The sequence below is a fragment of the Xiphophorus maculatus genome, chromosome 5 (assembly GCF_002775205.1).
Source record: "Xiphophorus maculatus strain JP 163 A chromosome 5, X_maculatus-5.0-male, whole genome shotgun sequence".
In the NCBI taxonomy this organism is placed as follows: domain Eukaryota; kingdom Metazoa; phylum Chordata; class Actinopteri; order Cyprinodontiformes; family Poeciliidae; genus Xiphophorus; species Xiphophorus maculatus.
In genome coordinates, this window is record NC_036447.1 from 32,861,517 (window position 1) to 32,885,185 (window position 23,669).

General features: G+C 40.4%; 1 protein-coding gene across 1 annotated transcript; it reads right to left on the bottom strand.

Moving 5' to 3' along the window:
- Positions 1-1,212: 1,212 nt before the first annotated feature.
- Positions 1,213-22,205, bottom strand: LOC111608695 (E3 ubiquitin-protein ligase RBBP6-like). The gene is made up of 12 exons (XM_023334502.1): positions 22,162-22,205; positions 21,893-22,065; positions 20,803-20,906; positions 20,241-20,725; positions 20,093-20,156; positions 19,051-19,099; positions 18,648-18,971; positions 14,053-15,734; positions 8,200-8,774; positions 7,998-8,068; positions 7,807-7,894; positions 1,213-3,001 (listed from the first exon to the last, which is right to left on the bottom strand). The coding sequence occupies exons 1-12, from the start codon at positions 22,203-22,205 to the stop codon at positions 2,062-2,064; spliced, it is 4,599 nt and encodes a 1,532-aa protein (XP_023190270.1). The 3' UTR covers positions 1,213-2,061.
- Positions 22,206-23,669: the final 1,464 nt, after the last annotated feature.

Consider the following 23,669-nt stretch of genomic DNA (forward strand, 5'->3'; position numbering starts at 1 on the left):
CAAGTCTAAACCAATTTGAAAGACTATTATTTTTATTCTTGCTACTGGATCCTGATATAATGTTTTGACGGATTTTACTGATTATGAGTTTAAACCAAACCTTTCCAAACAAAAATGCAAAAATTTGAAAGCTTTCTCCACAACCAAACTTTTTTTTTTTTTAAATCGCTCATTCTTTGTTTTGTACCCTTTCCATAACATGAATTGTTCTTCTTATATTGTCTTGGGTTTGTCATCCTTTAAAGCCAAATTGGTCTCCATCTATAAAATCTGATACAAAACTTTGAAATCTATTGTATCAGTTTAATATTGATATTGACCTATTAAGTTTTCACAATATTCTCCATTTTTACCTTTTTTAGGTATAACTCTAATCACAGCCTATTTCCATGATGAAGAGTATTCCATCTTTAAGTGTTTGGTTAATTGATGTCAAGAGCAGCAGCTGTGGTTCTTTTATTTAAAGACCTTATACCATTCTTTAGGAAATCCATCATTCCTTTAATTGCATTTTGAAGTTCTGTAATCAGTGCACATGATATAGCATTTTGTGATTGCCCAATGTTTGGAAAATCTAGTGAATTTAAAAATATCTTAATCATTTTGTCATCTGCTGGCTCAAGTTGAGAGTACAAGTAATTATCTTTAAATGCCTTTTCAGTCTCTTCTGGTTTGTATGTAAGGGAGATAAAAGATCTTTGATTTTATAGATCTACCCAACAAAGATCCAAGATTAAAAAACAAGTTAATACAAGCATGAGAACAGCAGTGATGTGGGCCAATAGATGGACATTGAACTGGAAACAGGACAAGAAATTCTCAGACATTTCATGTGTGAAGTAATGCAAACAAGTTACTTTAAACTTTAAGGTTAGGGTTTTGTAATTTGTGCACTTCAAACGCTTTCTTCAAAAGGTTTTAATCAAGAATGACATAAACATCTTATAGAAATGTGTATCGTAAATTTGAGGGTTAGATTTTTATATGAAAATAAACCAAATCTAGTTAGGAAACAATTCTTCCAGTTGAATATTTTTACAATTTTGTGTTTCTATTGGTTTATCGTGTTGACTGTCACCACAAACCTATCTGTGGAGTGTCCATATTTGGGCATTCCCTGCTCTGTCATGAACAAGTAGGAGGAAGATGAGATGGATAAATAATCCAGGTTGTAACCATCGTCTTATGTTCAATGCAGGAGATTAAAAATAATTTGATTTCAAAACTTTTTTTATTAAAACTGAAACATGTTATTTGAAAGAACAGTTATCCTCATTTTCACACCAGTTCATCCACATAAACATTCTTTGTACCTTAGAAACAAAAAACTTCACAACTTATTCATCATTAAATAAACATCCTTGATTTACACAGTCCAGTGTGGTTTGAATACACAACCGTCAGCTTTCACATTAATACCAGAAATTTTGTAAGTTTAAGCTAAATAATGTTTTACTTCCACGGGACTTTTTTTAGTTTTTTTATTATTATTTACATTTCCTTGTGGCAACTTATTTTCTTTTGATTAAATTGGATGGAAAAGGTGTTTCATGTAGATTCGTTCTTTGATAAAACATGAACTCCCGTATAAACGAAAAAAAAAATTTAAGGTGAGAATTATAATTCTCAAATAACTGTGCTAAAACATGCAAAACTCCTAGCAGAGTCTTCTGGAAATAAATGCAAATAAAGCAATGACAGATTGCTTGAAAAGCCAAAAGAACGGAGAACTGATGCAAAGCAAATCTCTGTACAGACAACCGAAGCCGGCGGAGCAGCAGTCTCATCCCTGAGAACAGTGGCTATTATTCCTATCATTTGCACCCACTGCTGTGGTCAACATGTTCCTTCTGCTCACTGACTGGTTCATAAAAATAGCAGAGACCCCAACAGCCATCCTGATGCAGTGTTGTCAAGGGCAACTACAGACAACACTTGTGTTTGGAGCGATCCAGTAGAAAGTGTCAGTTCTTCCTGAAACACTTCTCCACAAAATTAACTTATAGTGGAACTGAATGTTTTTCCTTTACAAACATTACTGGGATGAGTGTAGAAAAGGTGTTAGCATGGAGCTTCCTCCTCCTGTTTCTCCTCCACCTCCCTGTCTTTGCTCTTTTTGTGTTTCTTCTTCTTCTGTTTGCTCTTGTGTTGCTTGGGCTCCTTCTCTTTGTCCTGGCTGCTGTGCTTTTTGTGCTTCTTGTGTTTTTTGTGCTTCTTGTGTTTCTTCTTCTTCTTGTCGGCGGTGGTGGCCGAGTCGCTGTGGTTGCTAAGTGACGAGGAGGGCCGGGTGGGGGACGGGGTGGGGCTGCCGCTCCGCCCCCTCTCTGGCTCCGAACCCTCCCCCTCGCTGTAGTCTGGGACAAAGGACGCCTCGTCTGTTTCGCGGGTCAGGTCTGAGCAGAGACGTTGTCTCCTGGGCTCCGGGTTCCGGCTGTCCTCCCGTCCTCCTCCAGCAGTTCTGTCCTCCTTCCCTGCTCCTCCCCTCCCCTCCTCTCTTCCTCCACATTTCTTCTCCTCCTCCTTAGCTGAAAATTTTCTCTCCTCTTTGGTTCCTCTGCTCTCCTCCCTCACAAATTTTGCTCTGTGTGGTTTGTCTGAATCTTTCTGTGTAGTCCTGCCAGCCTTCCCCTCGTCCTTCTGTGTCTTCCCTTTCTTCTCCTCCCTGACTGATCCCTTCTTCTCCTCCTTCACAGCCTCCTGGGCTTCAGCTCTAACAGACTTGGCTGCGTCATGGTGTCCCTCTCTGCCTCGGCCTTTCTCTGCCAGTGGTGAAGGGTCCTTGGTCGGTGGGCTGGGATCGTCTTCCTGTCCGTCGTCGTCGTCGTCTCTCTCCCACTTGGAGCGCGGCGGTGGCTGGATGAGCGGCAGCTCCTGCGCTGGGATGGGGGGTGGGCTGTGATGGCGGCCCCTCACAGGGCTGGCTGGAGGAAGCTCAGCAGCTTTAGACGTTACACTCTTCTTCTGTTCTCTGTTTGATTCGAGCTTTCTCTCTGGAGCCGACCTTTTGGAAAACATTTAAGGAAATGTTAAACTGAATGTAGGACTTGGAACATTTCAAAAGTTTTAACACATTTTTAAGAGCGAAAATATATGACAAGTCTGAATTGAAATGATCGTCTTCCCACAATTTCTACCTTCTTCTTCTTATAGAAGTAACCAATTGTATTCATTTTAAAACCTTGATTTAAAATGTATGATCCCTAAATAAGTTCTTGACCCCCTGCCAGGCTAAGTGTTGCTTGTTTTTATTAAGTATGGTGTTTGCTGTGGAGCAGTTGTTCCTGAAATACAGTTTTATAGATCATTTATTGAACACGGCATGAAGACGCAGGTACACCAATCACACCACTGGAGCCTCTGCAGTTTATCTCCTCTCTCTTAAACTGGATGATTTGGAAGGTGTTCTAGCAGAAAAGCTTCACTGGTATCACATCTATATGGACTTTGTGAAGAATCATATTTCTTTGGAGAATACTGCACCACCACAGTGCTTGTGCTCAATGCGAACCACAAATATAACCTACAGTCGTGCTTTCAGAGGTGTGCAATGAGAGTGCCATAAGAATGATATGAACCAATAACTATGTGTGGCGTGTGCATTTACATCTTGTAGTCTGTATATGTTTCCCAGCCCACTTGGCCAGTGTGTTAGTGGGACAGTGGTTTAGCTTGTGGAAAAACTGAAAAAAAAAAGATCAACAGAATCATTTTGTTATTGTCATTCTTAACAAAATTAATTACTTGCTCCCAAGTATAGGACAATATCCAATCACACAAAGTTAAGGAAATTGGGGAAGATTTATTGGTGCACCCATACCCACAATAAAACTCCCTTCAGAAGTCACCAAACTACAATAGTGTCATTTAATCTTTGTATAATTACATCTGCTCTATGAAGGCCTCAGAGGTTTGTTGGAGAAAATTAGAGAATAGCATCCTGAAAACCAAACAGGAAAGAAAGTTGGGCACATGTTTTAAACAGTTTTAGATTAAAAAAAATCAAGATGGGAAATTGTAAAGAGCTGATTAGAAGATAAATGAAGCTAAATTTGAGACAATATTGGTAGATAATATTACCATAGGTTCCAAAAGACACCCATGATTGAGGAGCTAAATACAAATGCATGTTGCAAATTATTTTTCTTTTAGAAAACCATGTTTTCATTCATTTTATAATTATGCAGGGTTTCCCCAAGTGTATTCTAAGCCTGGTGGCCTCCCAGGCTTTCCTTGCCCCCCCATCCGGGCTAAGCGATGCTTGTTTTTGATTTTAGAAAAATAATCATTTAAAAAAATAATAATAATAGAAAACACGTAATTTTAAAAAAATTATTAAGCCAGACTGGAGCAAAATTATTCCTTGAAGATGGGTTTATAGTTGATGCATTTAAGCATCAAGCTGCTTTAGTTCTATTTTATTATTTTTCTGGTTATATGTCCCCTGATAAGCAAGGCAAATCAATGGAGGATAAAAAGGACTCAATTTCATCTAAATCCTCCTGAGATTGTGATGTATAAAGATCAGAATATTACTTTTTAAAGGCCTCATTTCTCTGGGATATACAGTACAGACCAAAAGTTTGGACACACCTTCTAATTCAATGGCTTTTCTTTATTTTCATGACTATTTATAAGGCAAGAAATCCCACTTATTAACCTGACAGGGCAGGTTGACCTATGAAGTGAAAACCATTTCAGGTGACGACCTCTTGAAGCTCATCAAGAAAATGCAGAGTGTGTGCAAAGCAGTAATCACAGCAAAAAGTTGCTACTTTGAAGAAACTAGAATATAAGGGCTATTTTCAGTTGTTTTACACTTTTTTGTTTAGTGCATATTTCCACATGTGTTATTCATAGTTTTGATGCCTTCAGTGTGAATCTACAATGTCAACAGTCATGAAAATAAAAGAAACTCATTGAATTAAAAGGTGTGTCCAAACTTTTGGTCTATACTGTACATTCTAACTTTTTGGGGGGGTTTTCGATAGCGTTAATTGTTTGTTTATTTTCCTCAGCTTTAAGTTGCTATGCCAATACTTTGTGCCTTTTCTCCAAGTTCATATAATTTTTGTTTGGACCTAATTACTGCTCTCTCTGCTTGATATGTATGCCTAGTGTTGTGTTTTAGTTTCAGATTCACCAGTTCTCTGTACTTTTCCTTAGTTGGGGCATTTTGGTATGTTTTCTCAAGGTTAGAAATCTAAACTTTATATTTCTTCTTTATTCCTTTAGCACATGTGTCAAACTCCAGTCCTCAAGGGCCGCTGTCCTGCAACTTTTAGATGTGCCTCTGCTGCACCACACCTGAATAGAATAATTAGGTCATTAGCAAGGCTCTGGAGAACTGATCTACACAAGGAGGAGGTAATTAAGCCATTTCCTTCCAGCATTTCGTACCTGTGGCACATCTAAAAACTGCAGGACAGCGGCCCTCGAGGACTGGAGTTTGACACCCCTGCTTTAGTATATGATATGGCCCTTCAGAAATGCTTTTAATGTGTCCCAAAAAGTAAAAATATTTGGAACAGATGAACTATTTGCTAAAATAAAGAAATTAATTTGTTCCCTAATGAAAGTAAAGAATTCAGGTTGTTTTAAGAGTGTAAGGTCCCTCTTGGCCCTTCATCTGTACTTTTCTTCTACCTTGTCAGGGATAGACACCAACATCACCAATGGACAGTGATCACTAAGTAATCTTGGAAGGTATTCACTATCTATCACTCGATGAAATATCTGACTGGAGATCAAAAAATTATCTATTTGCATCCATTGTGTGGATGCAAATAAAATGAATAATCTCTATCCTGTGAAGGCATCTGTTAAACTTAAATCTTCCATAAATGAGATTGTTATTTTCGCTGATTTGGAGAGGAGACAGGGTCTGTCTGAAAATCTGTCAAGCACAGTATCTAAACAGAAGTTTAAGTCCCCTCCCACCACTAGAAACCCTGGTGACTGGGAGACCTGAAGAAAAACCTCCTGCATAAATAGACTATCGTCATAGTTAGGTGCATATATATTCATAAAAGTCCAGGATTATGATATCTACCTGAAGAGTCAGATATAATTTCAGTAGCAACAAAAGGAATGTTTTTATGCAGCAAAATTGTTGTTCCTCTTAACTTTGAACTAAATGAAGAAAAAAAAAAAATCTCTTTTTAGCTTTTTATGCTCCATGTCAGATAAATGTGTTTCTTGTAAGTAAAGGATATCAGGTTTAAATTCTTTCAGGTAAGTATAGACTCTTTTTCTTTTTATAGGACATTAAATGTTTCCTTTGACATTAAATGTTACTAATTTCAATGGACTTAATATTAACATTGGCTATAATGAAAAGTCAACCAGCAATTCTTCTCTTTCTCTAGGTAACCAACCAAGCCATAATGAGCAAATCCTGCTCCATCTCGTCTCTCTGATAGAGGAAAGTTTTTTTTGGGAGGAGGATACAAAAGGGAAAGACAATAACATTTAACATTCGCCATTCTTCTCGATTGCCAGCTCGACATCCTGGCAACCAAACATAAACCTAGTGTGTTGACTCAAAGGTGCTTGCCTCTCCCTCATTCTAAAGTAACATATGAGCTGAACCTACAAGCTCTCATAACATTTATAACAGCAAAAAACATGCTATCATATTCCCCTTGGAATACACATTTTAGCCAGCAGAGAAACACTCCTTGGCCACCCAGATTTATGGGCAATTATACATTATAATGAAAGATTGGCAAACCAATGAACTGTAAGCAATGATATTCCAAACTTTTAAAAGATTAAAACATTATTAACCCGTTTACCTCCACGTAATACCATTCACTAACTAATAAAACAGAAAAGACTGGTAAACCATAACGATAAGCCATATGTAATTAGAAGGATCAGGATGCATCACTGTTCCACCAGAATGGATCCGATTCAGTCTCTGGAGAAATAGACCTGATGACACATGAGTGTTAATCATCTTAACAATCCATTCTGCTTCAGTTTCTGTGTTAATAGTCAATGATCACAGGTTGTGGACTCCTGCTGCTCCCGTTGTGCCAGGTTGTTGATGAATTTAAAGGCTTCTTTTGTGGTGTCGAAAAAGTGCCCAGTTGGACCTTCAGCCATGCAGGATAGATCAGGTAGCAGGGGCTGTTTCCTGATTTATTGCTTGCAGCGTGGGGACGAGCTGTCTGCAGAATCTGGCTAATTCTGGACTCATATCAGGAAAAAAAGTTCATTTTCATGTTGTCGAAGCAGACATTTCCTCTCTTTTTAGCCAAAGCGAAAATTTTCTCTCGATCTTGAAATCGCAGGAGACGAATCAGGACGGGCCTTGGGGTGGCACGAGGTGGTTCACCTGGTCTGGACTGCATAGACACGGTCCTGTGTGCTCGTTCAATTTCCACCTCCAGCCGCTGAGCTGGAGGTGGAAATTATGAAGATATCTTCGGTATCCAAGTTATGAAGAATTTCAGAGTCCGTTCCCTCAGAGCCTTCTTTTAGTTGTACGTATGGCACTTTAAATAACTAGCCAACGCTTATTGCAGTCCAGGTGTTCTTTTGCAACATGTATGTATATTATGTGGTGAGTGACATTGTAATATTGATAAATTTGCAACATATTATGTAACCTGAGATTCAACATGACCAAATTTGGAAAAACTAAACAGGTTTGAACATTTTTACAGGATTCTACCCTTTAATTGGAAGCTGTAACAAATGCACCAAAAAAGCTAGTTCAGAACCCAGAAATTTCTGGATTTAGAGCACATTTAGTTCAAACGACCAAAGCATTTAGTGGAAACAGAAGTAGAACAGACTGACCTGGTGGAGGAAGACACATGGCTCGGCAGAGCCTTCCGACTGATCCTGGGTTTGCTTTTCACAGCCGTCTCCTGGTCTTCTTTGATCACTGTCAGACAGCAGAAAAAATATGTTATGAACACTTAACTCATAAAACTTACTCACACTGTAAGTTATCTCTTACACAGTGACTTCAGAGAGCACCCAATTACCTTCTCTTTGAGTAACAGCTGGTTTGTCTCCAGAGAGGCCAGTCCTCTCTGTTCTGTCATTGGACCGGCTCCTGGGAAGAGAGAGAATATAATTACATCCAGCAACAAGTGTGCTCACAGGACGAACCGATAAGTTATGGTTTCTATCAGGCATGGGAACAGACAACTGTGTGACAAGCAGCAAAGTGAGATGTATAACAACCTGTCAGGTTTAGCAGCCCTCTCTGCACCTTCCATCCTCTCCTTACAAGAACCACTTGGTTTCTCCTGATCTGCCAGTTTTTTGCAAAAAGCAGATTTCTCTCCGATTGTCATTTTATCCACAGAGACAGAACGAGCTGCTCCACTTCCACTGCTGGGGTTTTTTCTCTCTGTCTTCACCTCCTTCTCTCCCTCCTCATCTCTGTCCTCAGATGCTCTCGGTCTGTCCCTGTCCCTGTTGGAGCCTGATTCTTTGTCTCTGTCTGAAGCAGGCGGCCTGTCCCGCTCTCTGTCCCGCTCCCTGTCCTGCTCCCTGTCTGAGCCTCGTTGTCTGTCTCCGGCGCTGCTGGGTCGCTCTCTGGAAGCTCCTTTATCCACAGATGCTGATGTCTCCTTCCTTCCGGCTCCCTCTGATGTACTTCTGTGTCTGTCTCCTTCCAAGCCGTGAAGAGCAGCAGATCGATCTGAGCCAGAGGAGGATTTCTCAGTACCGGACTGGGATCTGTCTGAAGGTGCTGCCTCACTGCTGCCTCTTCTCCCCAGATCTCTGTTCAGCTTGATCTTCCTCACTGGCTTCTGTTGACAAAAGCAACTAAATTATTCCTGACAGCAAGAAAAAAAAAAGTCATGGTTTGAACTCAAAATAATAGAGCCGAGCTATCAGCTGGTGACCTGAATCAAATGGTTTTCTTTCATGGAAGACTAAAAACACTATTTTTTTGTTCTTAGGTGCAATATATAAGCCTTAAAACCTACCGTTTGATTACAGGTAAAAATATGATTCTTTATATATTTGTTTAACTGTCATCATGTCATGACAGTTTGCTGAGACATATAATCTATGAAAAAATGATCTCCTCCACCTCCCCCCTGAGCTACTATTGCTATCTGAAGTCACACACCACTCCTGTTCAGAAACAACCAATCAGAGCCAAGAGGAGAGTCTGAGTGCTGTCAATCAACTCATGTACTCGCTGCTAAATGTGTTAATGGTGGAGAAACAACTTTCTCCACCCATCGTTGGAGGCCATGCTAAGTAGCCCTAGCATTCACTATAGGGTATGATAGCTGCAGCGTAGAGGAATATAATTATATTAATAGTTAAAAATTATGTTGTTTGGTTGGTTCGCACCAAGATATGTTTTAACCTAAAATAAATGTATTGTGTCAAATGGACTGGGTTAATCTGACCTAGAAGTCAGGAAGGAATTCAGATTTGGAGAGATGTTTAATAACAATCATTAAAAAGAGGAAAGTTGTTAGTTTAAGCTGTTGTGCAAGAAAGTTCTGGCGCCAGACATTTCCCCTGCTTGCCAGCAAAGGAACTGGGCCGGAGCTCAAGACGTGGGAAGGAACCTCTGTTTGGACAGATAAAGAACAAACAAGTTGACTAATAGCACTTTTGAAACGGAGCAGATGTGAAGTCAAGAGGTCTGAATATTCCCAAGAAACTTCCAATACACATCCACTGTAAGACGAGCCAGAAAGTCTACGTAAATGGAGGAAAGCAACGCCATTGGTCGAGGCTTCCCAATGCACACCAGTAGAGCTGGGACTCTATAAAAAACTGACATCAGAAGTAGAAGTCAAGAGATTTTGGATTTCTGTAACGATGTGTATGTGATGTTTTGTGGTTCAGCAGATGTGCATTAAATCTCTTGAGCAGAAGGAGTTCCGAGTCTTGTGTAAATCTTTCTTCATATATTCTGAGTTTAGACACCTATAGATTCTACAATAATAAGAGGGAACAAGGGTGAGCAGCAGAGGTGATTGACAGCACTAGGTCCCTACTCCTGGCTCTGATTAGTTATGAGGTAGAACTGGGAGGAGGAAAGGCTCGATTTTTTCACAGATTATCCGTCTCATGCCCAGGGGTGAAAGTAGTTTTAAATTCTTAGGGGTGCTGAAACAAAAGTACATATATATATATATATATATATATATACAGTACAGACCAAAAGTTTGGACACACCTTCTAATTCAATGAGTTTCCTTAATTTTCATGACATTTGACATTGTAGATTCACACTGAAGGCATCAAAACTATGAATAACACATGTGGAAATATGCACTAAACAAAAAAGTGTAAAACAACTGAAAATAGCCCTTATATTCTAGTTTCTTCAAAGTAGCAACTTTTTGCTGTGATTACTGCTTTGACACACTCTGCATTTTCTTAATGAGCTTCAAGAGGTCGTCACCTGAAATGATTTTCACTTCATAGGTCAACCTGCCCTGTCAGGTTAGTAAGTGGGATTTCTTGCCTTATAAATGGGGTTGGGACCATCAGTTGTGTTGTGCAGAAGTCAGGTGGATACACAGCTGATAGTCCTACTGAATAGACTGTTAGAATTTGTATTATAGCAAGAAAAAAGCAGCTAAGTGAAGAAAAACGAGTGGCCATCAGTACTTTAAGAAATTAAGGTCAGTTAGTCCAAAAAATTGGGAAAACTTTGAAAGTGTCCCCAAGTGCAGTCGCAAAAACCATCAAGGGCTACAAAGAAACTGGCTCACATGAGGACCGCCCCAGGAAAGGAAGACCAAGAGTCACCTCTGCTGCGGAGGATAAGTTAATCCGAGTCACCAGCCTCAGAAATCGCAGGTTAACAGATTAGATTAGATTAGATAGCATTTATTGTCATTGAACAGAATTCAACGAAATTTCCATTGCAGCTCCCGTGCAAAAGGTCAAACAGCAGCTCAGATTAGAGACCAGGTCAATGCCACACGGAGTTCTAGCAGCAGACACATCTCTAGAACAACTGTTAAGAGGAGACTGTATGAATCAGGCCTTCATGGTAGAATAGCTGCTAGGAAACCACTGCTAAGGACAGGGTACAAGCAGAAGAGACTTGTTTGGGCTAAAGAACACAAGGAATGGACATTAGACCAGTGGAAATCTGTGCTTTGGTCTGATGAGTCCAAATTTGAGATCTTTGGTTTCAACCACCGTGCCTTTGTGCGACGCAGAAAAGGTAAACGGATAGACTCTACAGTACATGCCTGGTTCCCACCGCAAAGCATGGAGGAGGAGGTGTGATGGTGTGGGGGTGCTTTGGGGGGGCCCCGTTGGGGGTTTATTCAAAATTGAAGGCATACTAAACCAGCATGGCTACCACAGCATCTTGCAGCGGCATGCTATTTCATCCGGTTTGCGTTTAGTTGGACCATCATTTATTTTTCTACAGGACAATGACCCCAAACACACCTCCAGGCTGTGTAAGGGCTATTTGACCAAGAAGGAGAGTGATGGGGTGCTGCGCCAGATGACCTGGCCTCCACAGTCACCGAACCTGAACCCAATCGAGATGGTTTGGGGTGAGCTGGACCGCAGAGTGAAGGCAAAAGGGCCAACAAGTGCTAAGCATCTCTGGGAACTCCTTCAAGACTGCTGGAAGACCATTTCAGGTGACTACCTCTTGAAGCTCATCAAGAGAATGCCAAGAGTGTGCAAAGCAGTAATCAAAGCAAAAGGTGGCTACCTTGAAGAACCTAGAATATAAGACATATTTTCAGTTGTTTCACACATTTTTGTTAAGTATATAATTCCACATGTGTTAATTCATAGTTTTGATGCCTTCAGTGTGAATCTACAATTTTCATAGTCATGAAAATAAAGAAAACTCTTTGAATGAAAAGGTGTGTCCAAACTTTTGGTTGTACTGTGTGTGTGTGTATATATATATATATATATATATATATATATATACGTCTAAATTCTTCTTTGTGTGCCTTGGAGTTTCTGTGCTGATGAATTTTTTGGCTTAGTGATAAAAGCTGGGTAACTCTTGAATTGCTGCAAAATGGAGTCATATTTCCTTCAGCCTACTGGCAATATTGACACAATTAGAAATAAATTCTGAACATCGTGGCATGGAATGCATCCCAGTTTTCCATATCTGGCATATAATCCATTCATTTTTGCCTTTAAACTGGTTATATTGATCCTGTGTCCAGACAGAGGGATGATCAGTAGGCCTAGTAGTAGTTCTGAAGCCTGTTTGTTGTGAAGATCCTGCAGCTTCCACTTCGTCTTACTAACATGGCGCCTCCTCACCCTGACTCTCATACTGATAGGAACCACAGAGCTCTGTTAAGATAAAGCCACTTCTTCTGAAGTTGGGATATTTTTCCTCCAACAGGTTCCAAAGAATCACCTCAAACCAGATGTTGGACTGGATTTTATTTCAATGTCTTTTGTGAATGTCAGCTACTCAATTTCAACAGTGAAGAAAGTATCAACATCAATATTTCCACTAAATAAGAGACAAAAATAAATAGCATGTTTGACAGAGGAAAAGCCTCTCAGAATCTGAGCTCAAAGCAAGATGCCAGAAACTAGTTTTTTTTTATATTAGACAATTCATTTAATTTCACATAATTATTGCGGTAGAAGCCATTTGTTTGTTACTTAATACATGTTTGTCCTATTTGATGCTTGTTATGAATGACATACTCTCAAATGAACGAGATAATTAGTCCAAGTTTGTCGTTTATTGAACATTCAGAAACTGCAGCGGCTGTAATGCGCCACATCAAAGGTAACTCAGAATCAGTGAGTGCACTCACTGATTCTTTACAGCAGACAGCCGCTCCCCTCTCTAGCCGGTACTGCATACCCACACTAAATCTTTTAGTGGTATGCAGTACCCGACCGTACCCGCCTACTTTCACCCCTGCTCACACCTTCCTGTCACAAAGAACTGATAGTTTCAACAAATATGTAGAAAATATTTCTTTTCCTACTGCAACTTTAATCACTATACCAAAGAGCTTCTGGAACATGTCATAGTGAAAAATAAAAACTATTAATCCACATTTTCCATTCCCAACACCGATCTCTGAGGTTTAGTATCAGCCGATACCAGTCAGATACAGAAAATCTGACTTGAAAGCTCTTAGAAAAAATAAATAAAAAAATAAAACAGACATAAATGTCATAAGTTACAAATTTATGTGATAACCCTCCACAAGTACACGTAAATACACCAGTAGCTTCACAGGCTTGGCCAAACATATAAAAACACAACTTTATTTTGTTTAGTCATATTTTGTTAGTATAATTCAGAGTAGAACAGCCAATGTAAAATAAATAATAAAGCATGATGTTGCTCAGAGCACAAAAGACAGAAATTACACAGAATAGATTTGCCCTTATGTATCGAGCACATTGTCACGATCCCCAATCTAGAATTTTTTTCTATATTGGAACCAATACATATATCAATATTGGATGAATGCATCTCTAAAAACAACCTCTTCTATGTTTGTTGTCTTCTCTCATTGCAGAGAGAAGACAACAAAATCAATTTTTCCATTGATTTATAGATAATAGATGCATATTCTTTAAGCAGGGCAGTGTATGTGTGTGTGAGAAAATTGCCCTAGCAACTGCCATAGACAGCGTAACAGGAAGGTTGAACAGATAGTAAAGTTGCTATGTCTGTAGCAAAGAATGAATCTGCAGTTAAAAAAAATCCTTCTAACACCACGACAAGCTCAAGAATTGATTAATCGTTTTAGCCCTAAGCATTTCACCTAAAAAACATAAAAAATATTACTATCCGGTATTTTCAAAGCTAAATGTAAATGTTGCAATACATATTTCCGGTGTTCATATTTAACTATGGACAGGCTTATGAAACCTAACATACTTTCTGACTTCCATTTAGATCCATTCCCTGTCCAATGCACCAGAATCAAGTGAGTGTCTTATTCCCAGTGCTCTGTAGCAGCCAATGACATGCTAAGGGGCAATCATTTCATTAGATTCAGGTATGAAGGAACAGAGAAGCATCTAGAAGTTCAGAAACAAACGCAAAGCTCTGCTCAGAAGCTGTTGAGAGCAACTCACCGGACTGTCCAGCAGAGGTCCTCGGTCTGCATCTGTTCGACCCAGTTCTCTGGTCCCTGACAGAGGAATTAAACTCTGACTCTGCCTGTCAGAGGCGGGTGGGACTCTGTGAAAGGGGTTTGCATGTACGTGTGCGTGGGGAACTGGACCGCCTCCATCTATTCTCCTCAGCTTGTCAGGGGGTCCAACTAAAGAGCGACAGTCATCCCCCATCCTCCTCCGACTCTCTACTGGGGATGGAGGCCGCAGGAGCAGTGGAGGTCTGTGCCCAGGGAGGAGGAGAGCAGCGCTCTTGGGATCTCTCCTGGTCTGTGAATCATGGCCGGACCGGGGGTTTTCTTGGAGGGAGTGATGAGATAGAGACTGATTCTGGGAGGCTATGGGAAGGGTCTTCACAACAGGTTTCACTGCAAAGCTTTTAGACTTCTCTTTCTTAGGTGCAGCTGAGACGGAAGCATCATCCGGCTTGGTCTTGGCAGTCTTACCCAGTTTGACAGCAGATGAGGAGATTGAAGTGTCCTTTGTAGTCACCACTCCTTCTCCAGGCTTTTTCTTGACCTTCTCACTCTTTGCCTTGACAACCTGCACTTTAACTTTAGCTTTCACTTTTGGACCCTTGTCCTTCTTTGTTTTGTCAGTCTGGGTCTTTGATGCTGACTTGGCAGCTGGTTTAGCCGAAGCAATTGGGCCTTTGGAAGATGTACCTTTAGGCATCACAGTACCACCTGTAAGGAGGGGCCTTGAAGAGATAGGAGGAGTCTTGGAGTTGGATATTTCATCCATTGGCTCATCTCTAACAGGCGTAGCATCACCTCTGTCTACAGGCTGCTGCTGCTCTGCTTCCTCTCCAGGCCTCTTCTTTTTGATTTTCTTTGACTTCAGGATTTTAGTGCTGGACTTGGCTCCTGATGAAGAAGATGATGGGGGGTTGTGAGGTAACCCACACCTCTCCTCTTTACCTCGTCTTCCTCTTCCCTGGGGAGAATAATCTCTGGATGACACAGATATTTTCTCCCGCTCTCTGTCTCTGCTGCCATGACCTCGATGATGCAGAGGGGGGTGTTGGTTGTCAAAGTCTTTGTAATATTTGTTGTACCAGTCTGCATATTCCTTCTCCCACTGTCTGTACCGTTCTCTGTCCCAGCGGTCGTGACTAGCAGGACTGTGTCCCTTTAGCTCGTATGCTAGTAACTCCCGAGGAGGGGGCTTTCTTCCACCGGGGCTGCGGCTCCGATAGCCGCCGGGGGAGCGTGACCGTGTTCGAGACCTGTAGACTCTGGGGCCTTCCGGTCCATCCCAGCCTCCAGCTCGATAAAGAGGAGAACGTGGTGAGCCGGAGCGCCGGTAGCCATAAGACCTCGAGCGAGAGCGGGACCTTGTCCTTGAACGTCCATAACTCCGTCCATTCCGTCTGGAGTAAGGGGAGCGAGGGTAGGATCGGCCATGAGAGCGAGAACGGGACCGACTGGGAGAAAAAGAGTAAGACCTGGTTCTAGATCTGGAGCGGGAATATGGGGAGCGGCTGAATGGAGAGCGGCTGAATGGAGAGCGGCTGTAGGACCGGGATCTGAAAGAGAGCAAATTATTCAACAAGTCAGAAAAACATATAGACCCACTGCAGCATGGCGTCACGAGCGCAAGATCCTTTCCCCTTCTCCCAGTTAGGGAGCAAAAAGCTGCTCAGCAACGATGACTACCATTGGTTTTAGTTGTCAATATAACATTCTTAAACTTAAATATACACCTAAAACATAAAAGGAAAAGGGATGCCATGCTTTACTACTAATTGTCAACACTACGACAACTAAATAAAGGTCAGGAAAAAGTTTTACTTAAAAAAAAATTGTGAGGCGATGCAAGTAGTTCAGTTATTTAACTCCAACTACTTTAAGATTTAAATGTAATGTGGATTTCTGTGTTTCGGTTCCATTAAAAAAAAAAAAAACTTATACACCAACTGACACATTTTCAGTAGAGCAGGGGTTTAAATTAGCTAATCAACCACCGCCGTGTTAGATTAGCTTCAACAGCGGTAGCTAATCTCCACAGATCACTTAACTATAATGGCTTTAATAAACATCAAGCCTGAAAACATAATACTGTAACGGACTGAATGTTCTGTTCTCCGTGTGGGAAATGTTTGCATGTGTTTTTTTCTCTCTAGAATTGCACCGCTCTACATTGGCAGCACACTGGAGTTGCTCTGTACTTTTGTTGGGATTTTTTTCTCTTTTTCAAACTTCGATTCCTGTCTCTTTGGACAACTGTTCCTTCTGGTTTGGATACTGTGTAGTTGGGAGTTATTTATTTAATTTGAACTTGGTGTTGAATCCTGATACATTAACAGCATTGTTGTTAGTTGCCATAGCATCGAGTCTATATGGAGCACGTTCCAGGATGGCACGGTGTTCATGAGGACCCTGTTTCAGAAAGCAGAGTTGACAAGCTCCGAGTAGAAAGCGGTTACTCTGAACAAACCTACCCAGCTCTATGATAACCAGGGTTTTTGGTTTCAGAACAGGAGAAATCAACTAGGTAACTCCATTCTGAGTCAAGTTACCCATGAACTAAGCGTGAGCGAAAATATAGAAAAGCCCTCATCAATGGAATGCAGATAACATGATTCAATAGCAGCTACTAATAAATGTTAGACACAATGATGTACAGCTCAACAGTGGGAGGGCTCATATTTAAAAAGCTCCATCATAAAATAAAATTTACCTAAAAATAAGCTTTTCATGCCTGATACCAATAACATAACAGAGAAACAGAATAGCTTTAATAAAGAGCACCAGCCAGGGATTAAACCCTGGTGTTTGGTAGAACCTCATCATGTTAATGTGAGTAAGATTCATATTCACCTCATAGGCGCCTCTGCTGTACATTAATAGTTTATGTGCTACAGTAAATTTTCTAACAAGATCTGGTTGGCATTAAAACAAAGTGCAGCACAAAGAATGTCCTCGTTGTTTCATATGAGTGATGTGCGAGCAGAAGTTTTGACTGTGGCGAAAAACAGTAACGCTAGAAAATATATTAGTCCGGGAATGATAAAACATCTAACTGCAGCGTGATCACCCTCATCTGACAGGGATTTCTGCAGAGTATTTACTCTCCAACATGTAACGGCTCCCACAGAAAAGAACACTTCATTTCTAACGCTTTCCTTGTGCCAGGTTTCAGCTAAAATATAGAACAAACTTAGGGTTTGTTCAAACAATCCTGCTGCCGAGCAGGGATGGTTCACGGAGTACGTTGTGGTAGTAAGTTGACTCTGGATAGCTGATACACAGCTTTCTGAAACGGAAAACCCAGGATATGCACATAAAGTATTTACCGCACTATAAGGCGCACTTTCAATGAATGGCCTATTTTAAAACTTTTTTCATATACAAGGTGCATAGAATAGACACTACAGTAGAGGCTGGGGTTACATTATGCATCCATTAGATGGAACTGTGCTAAAAGGAATGTCAACAAAATAGTCAGATAGGTCAGTCAAACTTTATTAATAGATTACAAACCAGCGTTCTGACAACTTCGTTCATTCCTAAAATGAATAAACAGCTGTTTTATTATTTTCCCCAAGGTAAAGTAAGTGACGTGGTATTTTCGTGACAGTTTATCTTTTAACAACAGCAAGGTATAACATGTAGTGGAGGGGACCTTTTCCTCGATTCAATAAACACGTAAAAAACAGTCTGATACTGTTACGGTAAATGAAACGTTAGTGCATTCACAATATATATCCACTTCCGCACCATTGATTCGTTCATGTTAAATTCTCTCGCTGCTGCTCTATTCCCGTGTTCTGCTGCGTGACTGATTGCCTTGAGCTTAAACTCTGCGTCCTAAGCGTGTCTCTTAATAGGAGCCATTTTGGGATCTTTACACAAACACACAAATGCTTAGGATATATGACTGTTTCGCGCAGTCATATATCCCAGCATGCACCGCGCGCTTCTTCTTCTACGGGGGAAAATGAAGTCGGCGGCTGCTTACCGTAGTTGCAAGACCTGTTGTGGCTCAATATTGGTCCATATATAAGGCGCACCGGATTATAAGGCGCATTGTCGGCTTTTGAGAAAATTGAAGGTTTTTAGGTGAGCCTTATAGTGCGGAAAATACGGTAGTTACCCCAGAACTTACTCAGAATTTTCACTTATCCTGCTAGTTTATTTACTTTGGATCAAAATTGTTAGCTTTTTCTTCTTTTGGTTTGTTATTTTGTCTGTACTTCCTTTTAATTCTTGTAAAGCACTTTGTAGTGCCTTGTTGCTGAAAATGTGCTATATAAATAAGATTACCCTTACCTCGGTAAAGGTATTTCTGAGTCAGTGTAGCTATTTTTTCCACAAAGTTTACCTGGAATATGACCGTCTTCGTCTCTTTGATGCATTTCTGTATTTCATGAGTTCTTCATGAAAATCTTTAGTGAACTCATCCAGCTTAGACGTAACTCTGTTAATGGCAGGGAACAGAAACAGTCATCATACCATTTTACCTTCTACTGCTTTCATTCATGTCAATCTCCTACTAAGCACTGGAGTTTAAAAAACAATTACTCAGCAGCAAAGCAAAAACCAAACACGTACTTGTCCTGTCGATGGTGCCTTTGTCTGTAGAAGTCTTCTTTTGAGAGAGGGGCTTGTGGCAGGGATGGAGGCAATGGCATGAGAGGGGGCTGGGCACCAGGAGCGACCCAGGGGGGGTTAAGGCCAGGTGGTCCAGGGGCATAAACAGGCTGAGGCTGGAAACTAATAGCAGGAGGGGGAATGAGACCTGGCCCTGCGCTGTACTGGGGAATGTAGGTCTGTGGTGCCGGTTGGTATAGGGCAGCTGGGTAGACTTGCGGGGCAGGGGCAAGAGCAGGAGCACTCTGCACATGAGAGGAGGGATGCTCTCCTCTGCTTCTGTACCTGAAAAAACAAAAAAAGGATGAGGGAAGCTTCCTATACAAATGGAAGAGACTGGAGCGCACTGGTGGAGCGGTCTTACCAGTGTCTGTTTCCTCCTCGGTGAGACTGGTTGGATCGTGGTTGGTGACCTAAGAGAGCATAGATTTGGTTTAGATAAAAACAATCTTCTTAAAATATTTAAAAAGATGGTAATAAATAAAATACTTCAAACCTGATGGATGGCTTGGTCTTGAAGGGGGCAAGTGGCCAATAACAGGTAAACTGTAGCTCTGTGGAAAATATTTAAGACGTTTCACAACTTATAGATTGTTATTTTCAGTTGAGTTTCTGCTTACATGTAAATCTAAATGCTTTATCCTAAATTTACATTTGAAGTAGGGCTGCACAATAAGAAAAACTTTTGAAGGCACATTTGCAGACATGACCAGATCATGTCTGCAAATGTGCATGTTTGTCAGTCAAACCTCTCTCACAGCAGACCAAGAGAAGACAGAGGCTGATTTTTAGACCTTTACTGAAGTAGATAAGATTGATGGATAAAATCGGCTTCACATTAAACATCGGCCGATTTATCTGTGCATCCCTAATTCTTACAGCAGAATAGCCTAAAAGAAACCATTACCATTAACAATGTGATGTTTATATTAAGCAAGAAAATAAAGTGTTAAAAGCTCTTGAAAAATGAAACTATGTTCGATAGAGAGCATATAGTCACCATGTACAGGTTATTTCACTCATTTGCTTAGATTTTAGTCATTTATTCCCAGAGTTTTAGTGTTTGAAAGGAGTAATCTGCAACAAGTCTCCAGTTTGTGGATGTTTCATAAAACTTCTGAAGGACAAATTGATGTTAACTACAAGTCCAATATCGAAAGACTGTAGTAGTTTGTTTTATGTATGTTTATTATAGTTCCTACAAAAAGAAATATGCATCAGCATATCAGAGGATGACTGCTACAGATCAGAGAACGATAACCCTGTAATAAACCTCTACCTTCAATCTATTATTCAGAACCTTAAGCTGTGTTATTGTGTTTACTACAAGCACTGAGTAAATTGATCAGTAGCTCAGAAAATGAACAATATGTATTGTAGATTCAACCTTCTTCACAAAAGCCCACCTGTGAAGGTCTTTCAGGTGTTCCTGAAGAAGCTCGTTTTACCGGAGATTCTGGATGGGACTCCCTAAAGAAAAAACAAAATGACTGAAAAGAAGTTTTGCTTCAGGAGGACACAAGCTGAAAACCAAACATCCTTAGTTACACTTACCCTGGAGGGGGTGGTTCACCCTGGCTGTTTGAGACCAAAGGTAAATGGAGGTCAACAACAGGAGCAGCAACTGGTGACGCCTCCTCATGGTCAACAGCAGCAGGAGCAGCAGCAGGAGGAGGAGGAGAAGGACTTGGAGTCACAGGAGCTGATGAGCCATCAGGACCACATGGAGCAGCAGAGGTGGTGGAAATGGGTGGAGCAGCAATAGTGGTAGAAACGGGAGGAGCAGGAGCGGCAGTGGAAACAGGAGGAGGAGCAGACACCAGAGGAGCAGTAGCAAGAGGACGAGGTGCAGGGGGCGGGACTTCCATTTTAGGAGATATTGCTGGAGCAGGATGAGCAGCATTGGCCAGGAGGGGATCCTGCTGTCTAGACAGCAAAGGTCTGACCAGCTGAGGACGAGGAGGAAGAGGAGCTGCGTGTTGGACCTGCTTCCGGCCATGTTTGGTGTAGCCAGTCTCATTCTTAAAGTTGTTCACAGCCTACAATAAACCAGGACGTTAAAAATCACTTCTAAGAGTAAAGCTCACCCAAAAACTGCTTTAGAAAAGTAAATCACCTGTCGAAGAAACTTGTTGGCAATGAGATTATCTGGCGAAACATCCGACTGTTTGCAGCTATAGCAGATGTGCTCCTCTGAGTCTAGCAAAGCAGTTCTGATACCTGGAAATAAGCAGGCCACCATGGAGGTTTAAACAGGGTATCTCAACATTTTCAGCAAAATGTATGATTCTTAAGACTTTTCAATGCCACCTTGAATGTATTTTAAGACCAAAAAACTATGAATATAGGGGATGATTGGGAATCCCGTTTTATTAAAATCAAGCACAGAAAAAAAAAAAACATTTCTGTGGTGCTTGTGGCTCTTGGCAGTAAGTGGACATGGTGTTACATATGCACTTACTCATGGCAGACGCAAAAAAAGCCAGCTAGCAAGGGTATTTCAAGTCACAGAACACAATGACGATGTCATTGCAACTACAACTTCTGACTGTTAAAAACCCCGCAAGAAAAAAAAAAAACATAAAATATACAAGATAATTTAGTCCTGTCATGGCAAAATTTAAGACCTGTGATTAATGTATTTAAGGCTACCTTACATTTTTGATTAACTTAAAACATTGTAAGGACTAAACATTTGGTACATGCGTTCAAAACTTTAAGACTTTTTAAGGATGCATGGACAGGTTGTTAACAATAACTTCTCTTTGTGATGTTCAAAGTAAGACACTTCAGAGCTCATCTCTTTCTACAGGTTTTCCCCACACTGGATTCCCTTCAACAATACATCATGACAGATTAAGACCAACACTATTAAAAGCCCTTATGTAGTTAGTCTGGAAAAGGTTAAAGTTCATTTTAAAATAAATGAAGTGAACATGTTGTAAATGAAGCGCCATTAAAACTTCATCTCATTCAAAACAGTCAAGTTTTTATTTTATAAAAACCGGAGTGATTCTTTACTCTGTTAAACAGATTCACTTAAACAAGAGACGAGGTGCAGGATAAAGGCATTTCAACCTTGGCTAAACACAATTTAATGGTGAGAAGAAAAACAAAATCGGATCTCTAAACTGAGTAATGGCTGGTTGTTTTACATGATTAGTGTCACTTGTATAAGATGTATTGCTGACTACTCAACAACTCACAGTCGTCGCAGTAACTGTTTCCGCAGCAGGGTATAACTACAGCGTCAGTCATCAGGTCATTGCAGATCGGACACAGGAGTTCATCGGGGATCGGGTCTGAATCATCCTCAGATGACGACTGGTCGTGGGGAACAAATGGAGGTCGTTCCTTTTTTCCTTGGGCATAGGCCTCCCTGTCAATCGAGATTCAATTTTTGTTATTTTAAAAAGTCTTGTGTTGTGAGACAAGAGAAAATACTTGGAGAAAGAAAAATGACCTCATTACTTACGCATCTATAGCAGGTATAGCATATTCTCCAGTGCTGGTCAACATTGCTCCCTTAGCGCCTGGGTCAGCTTTCACCATGAAGCTCTGCGGTATCCCCTTACTGATCCTTACTGGTTTGGGACCTTCCACACTTTTATCTTGTACCTAACAAAAGAAAAAAATAAATAATCTACTGTCATTACAAGCATGATAAGACCTCAACTCTTAGCAATCAGACATGTGCTGAAGAGTTAATACTACTGATTATTACAACTAAAATGTTTACCACCATTAGCAAGGGGCAATGCCGGATGTAGTGGCCAGTCTTGTTACACCGAAAGCAGGTATAATGAGCCGGTGGGGGTCCAATGGCTTTCTTGGAGTAACTAAGAGAAATTGACTTAAGTGAATGTCTACACAAAACATTTATGTAGAACATTTACAAGCAGGACAGCCTGATTAGTAAAGAAAAACATCCATTTACTGACTTTATTGGATCATAATCATGGTTTGATTGAGTCATCATGGCTTTAATCTTGTCCTCCTCTGAAGCATTTGCATCAACCAGGTTTGGTGTCTAAAGTGCATAATGAAAAGACGTGAACATTGAACCAAAAAGCAAATATTAAACTCTCCTTAACTCTAACCACAAACATCTTTGAAAAACATTTAAAAAAGAAGAATGTACCTTAGCAAGCTGAGCGAGAGTCAAAGAAGGAGAAGAGTCCGTCTGCAGGAAAATCAATAGTATACAGATTAAAAATGTTAACTTATCTAGCCGACACACACTGGAAGATGAGAGCACAGACAGTTCACCACATCTGTGTCCAGTCCACTCAAGTCTTCACAACATCATCAGCATATTGTCATAACACTTAGGCAGCAAATCAAATGTTCAAACCAGGACATTGATTATTAATAATGTGCAGGGGCTTATTGTTCAAAATTTCTCCAAAATTTGATTCAAACATCTGTCCAAAATAGTTTATATTGACAAAATGTTTAACTGTGTTTTTGGTATCTGTCCCTAGTGCAGGCACTTCTATTCCCTTTGGAAGTATCAGAAGTTTTACAGTAAAAACACCAAGGGAAAAAAAAAACTAATTTTAGCTAATCTTTTCATAAGTGCATTCCTTTAAACTTGTGATAATCTGCCAGATATGTATCATTTATGGGTTTCTACCAGAAGAAAGCAATCAACATAATTAGGTCTGGTAAACATAATCAGGTTTACTCTTACTATGATGCCACATGAGGTTGAATCATTTCTGCTACATAAGCTCTATTTAATGTAAAGAATAAAGGCATATCCATGAAGCTGCACATGTATACACCAGGCCCAGTCTACAGAGTTCTTTCCTCTGGCTAATCGTCCCAACCAATTCAACAATTAAAGAATTGGTGTCAATTTAACATGTGAGCTTTTGAGACTAAAATATAAACTTATTTTAATAAGACTAAACACGGAAAACTGCATCTTTTAAGCTTTCCCTAAAAACAGGCTTCATCTACTATAGAAAGGACAGCATC

Bases quoted from the DNA above. Each gene is read 5' to 3' on its own strand.
- LOC111608695 (XM_023334502.1), bottom strand. From the start codon at position 22,205: ATGTTGACCAGCACTGGAGAATATGCTATACCTGCTATAGATGC. The intron at 18,972-19,050 runs GTAAGACCGCTC...TTGTTTTTTCAG, and splicing joins CGAGGAGGAAACAGACACTG to GTACAGAAGCAGAGGAGAGC. The intron at 7,895-7,997 runs GTAATTGGGTGC...GCTGTCTGACAG, and splicing joins AGCTGTTACTCAAAGAGAAG to TGATCAAAGAAGACCAGGAG.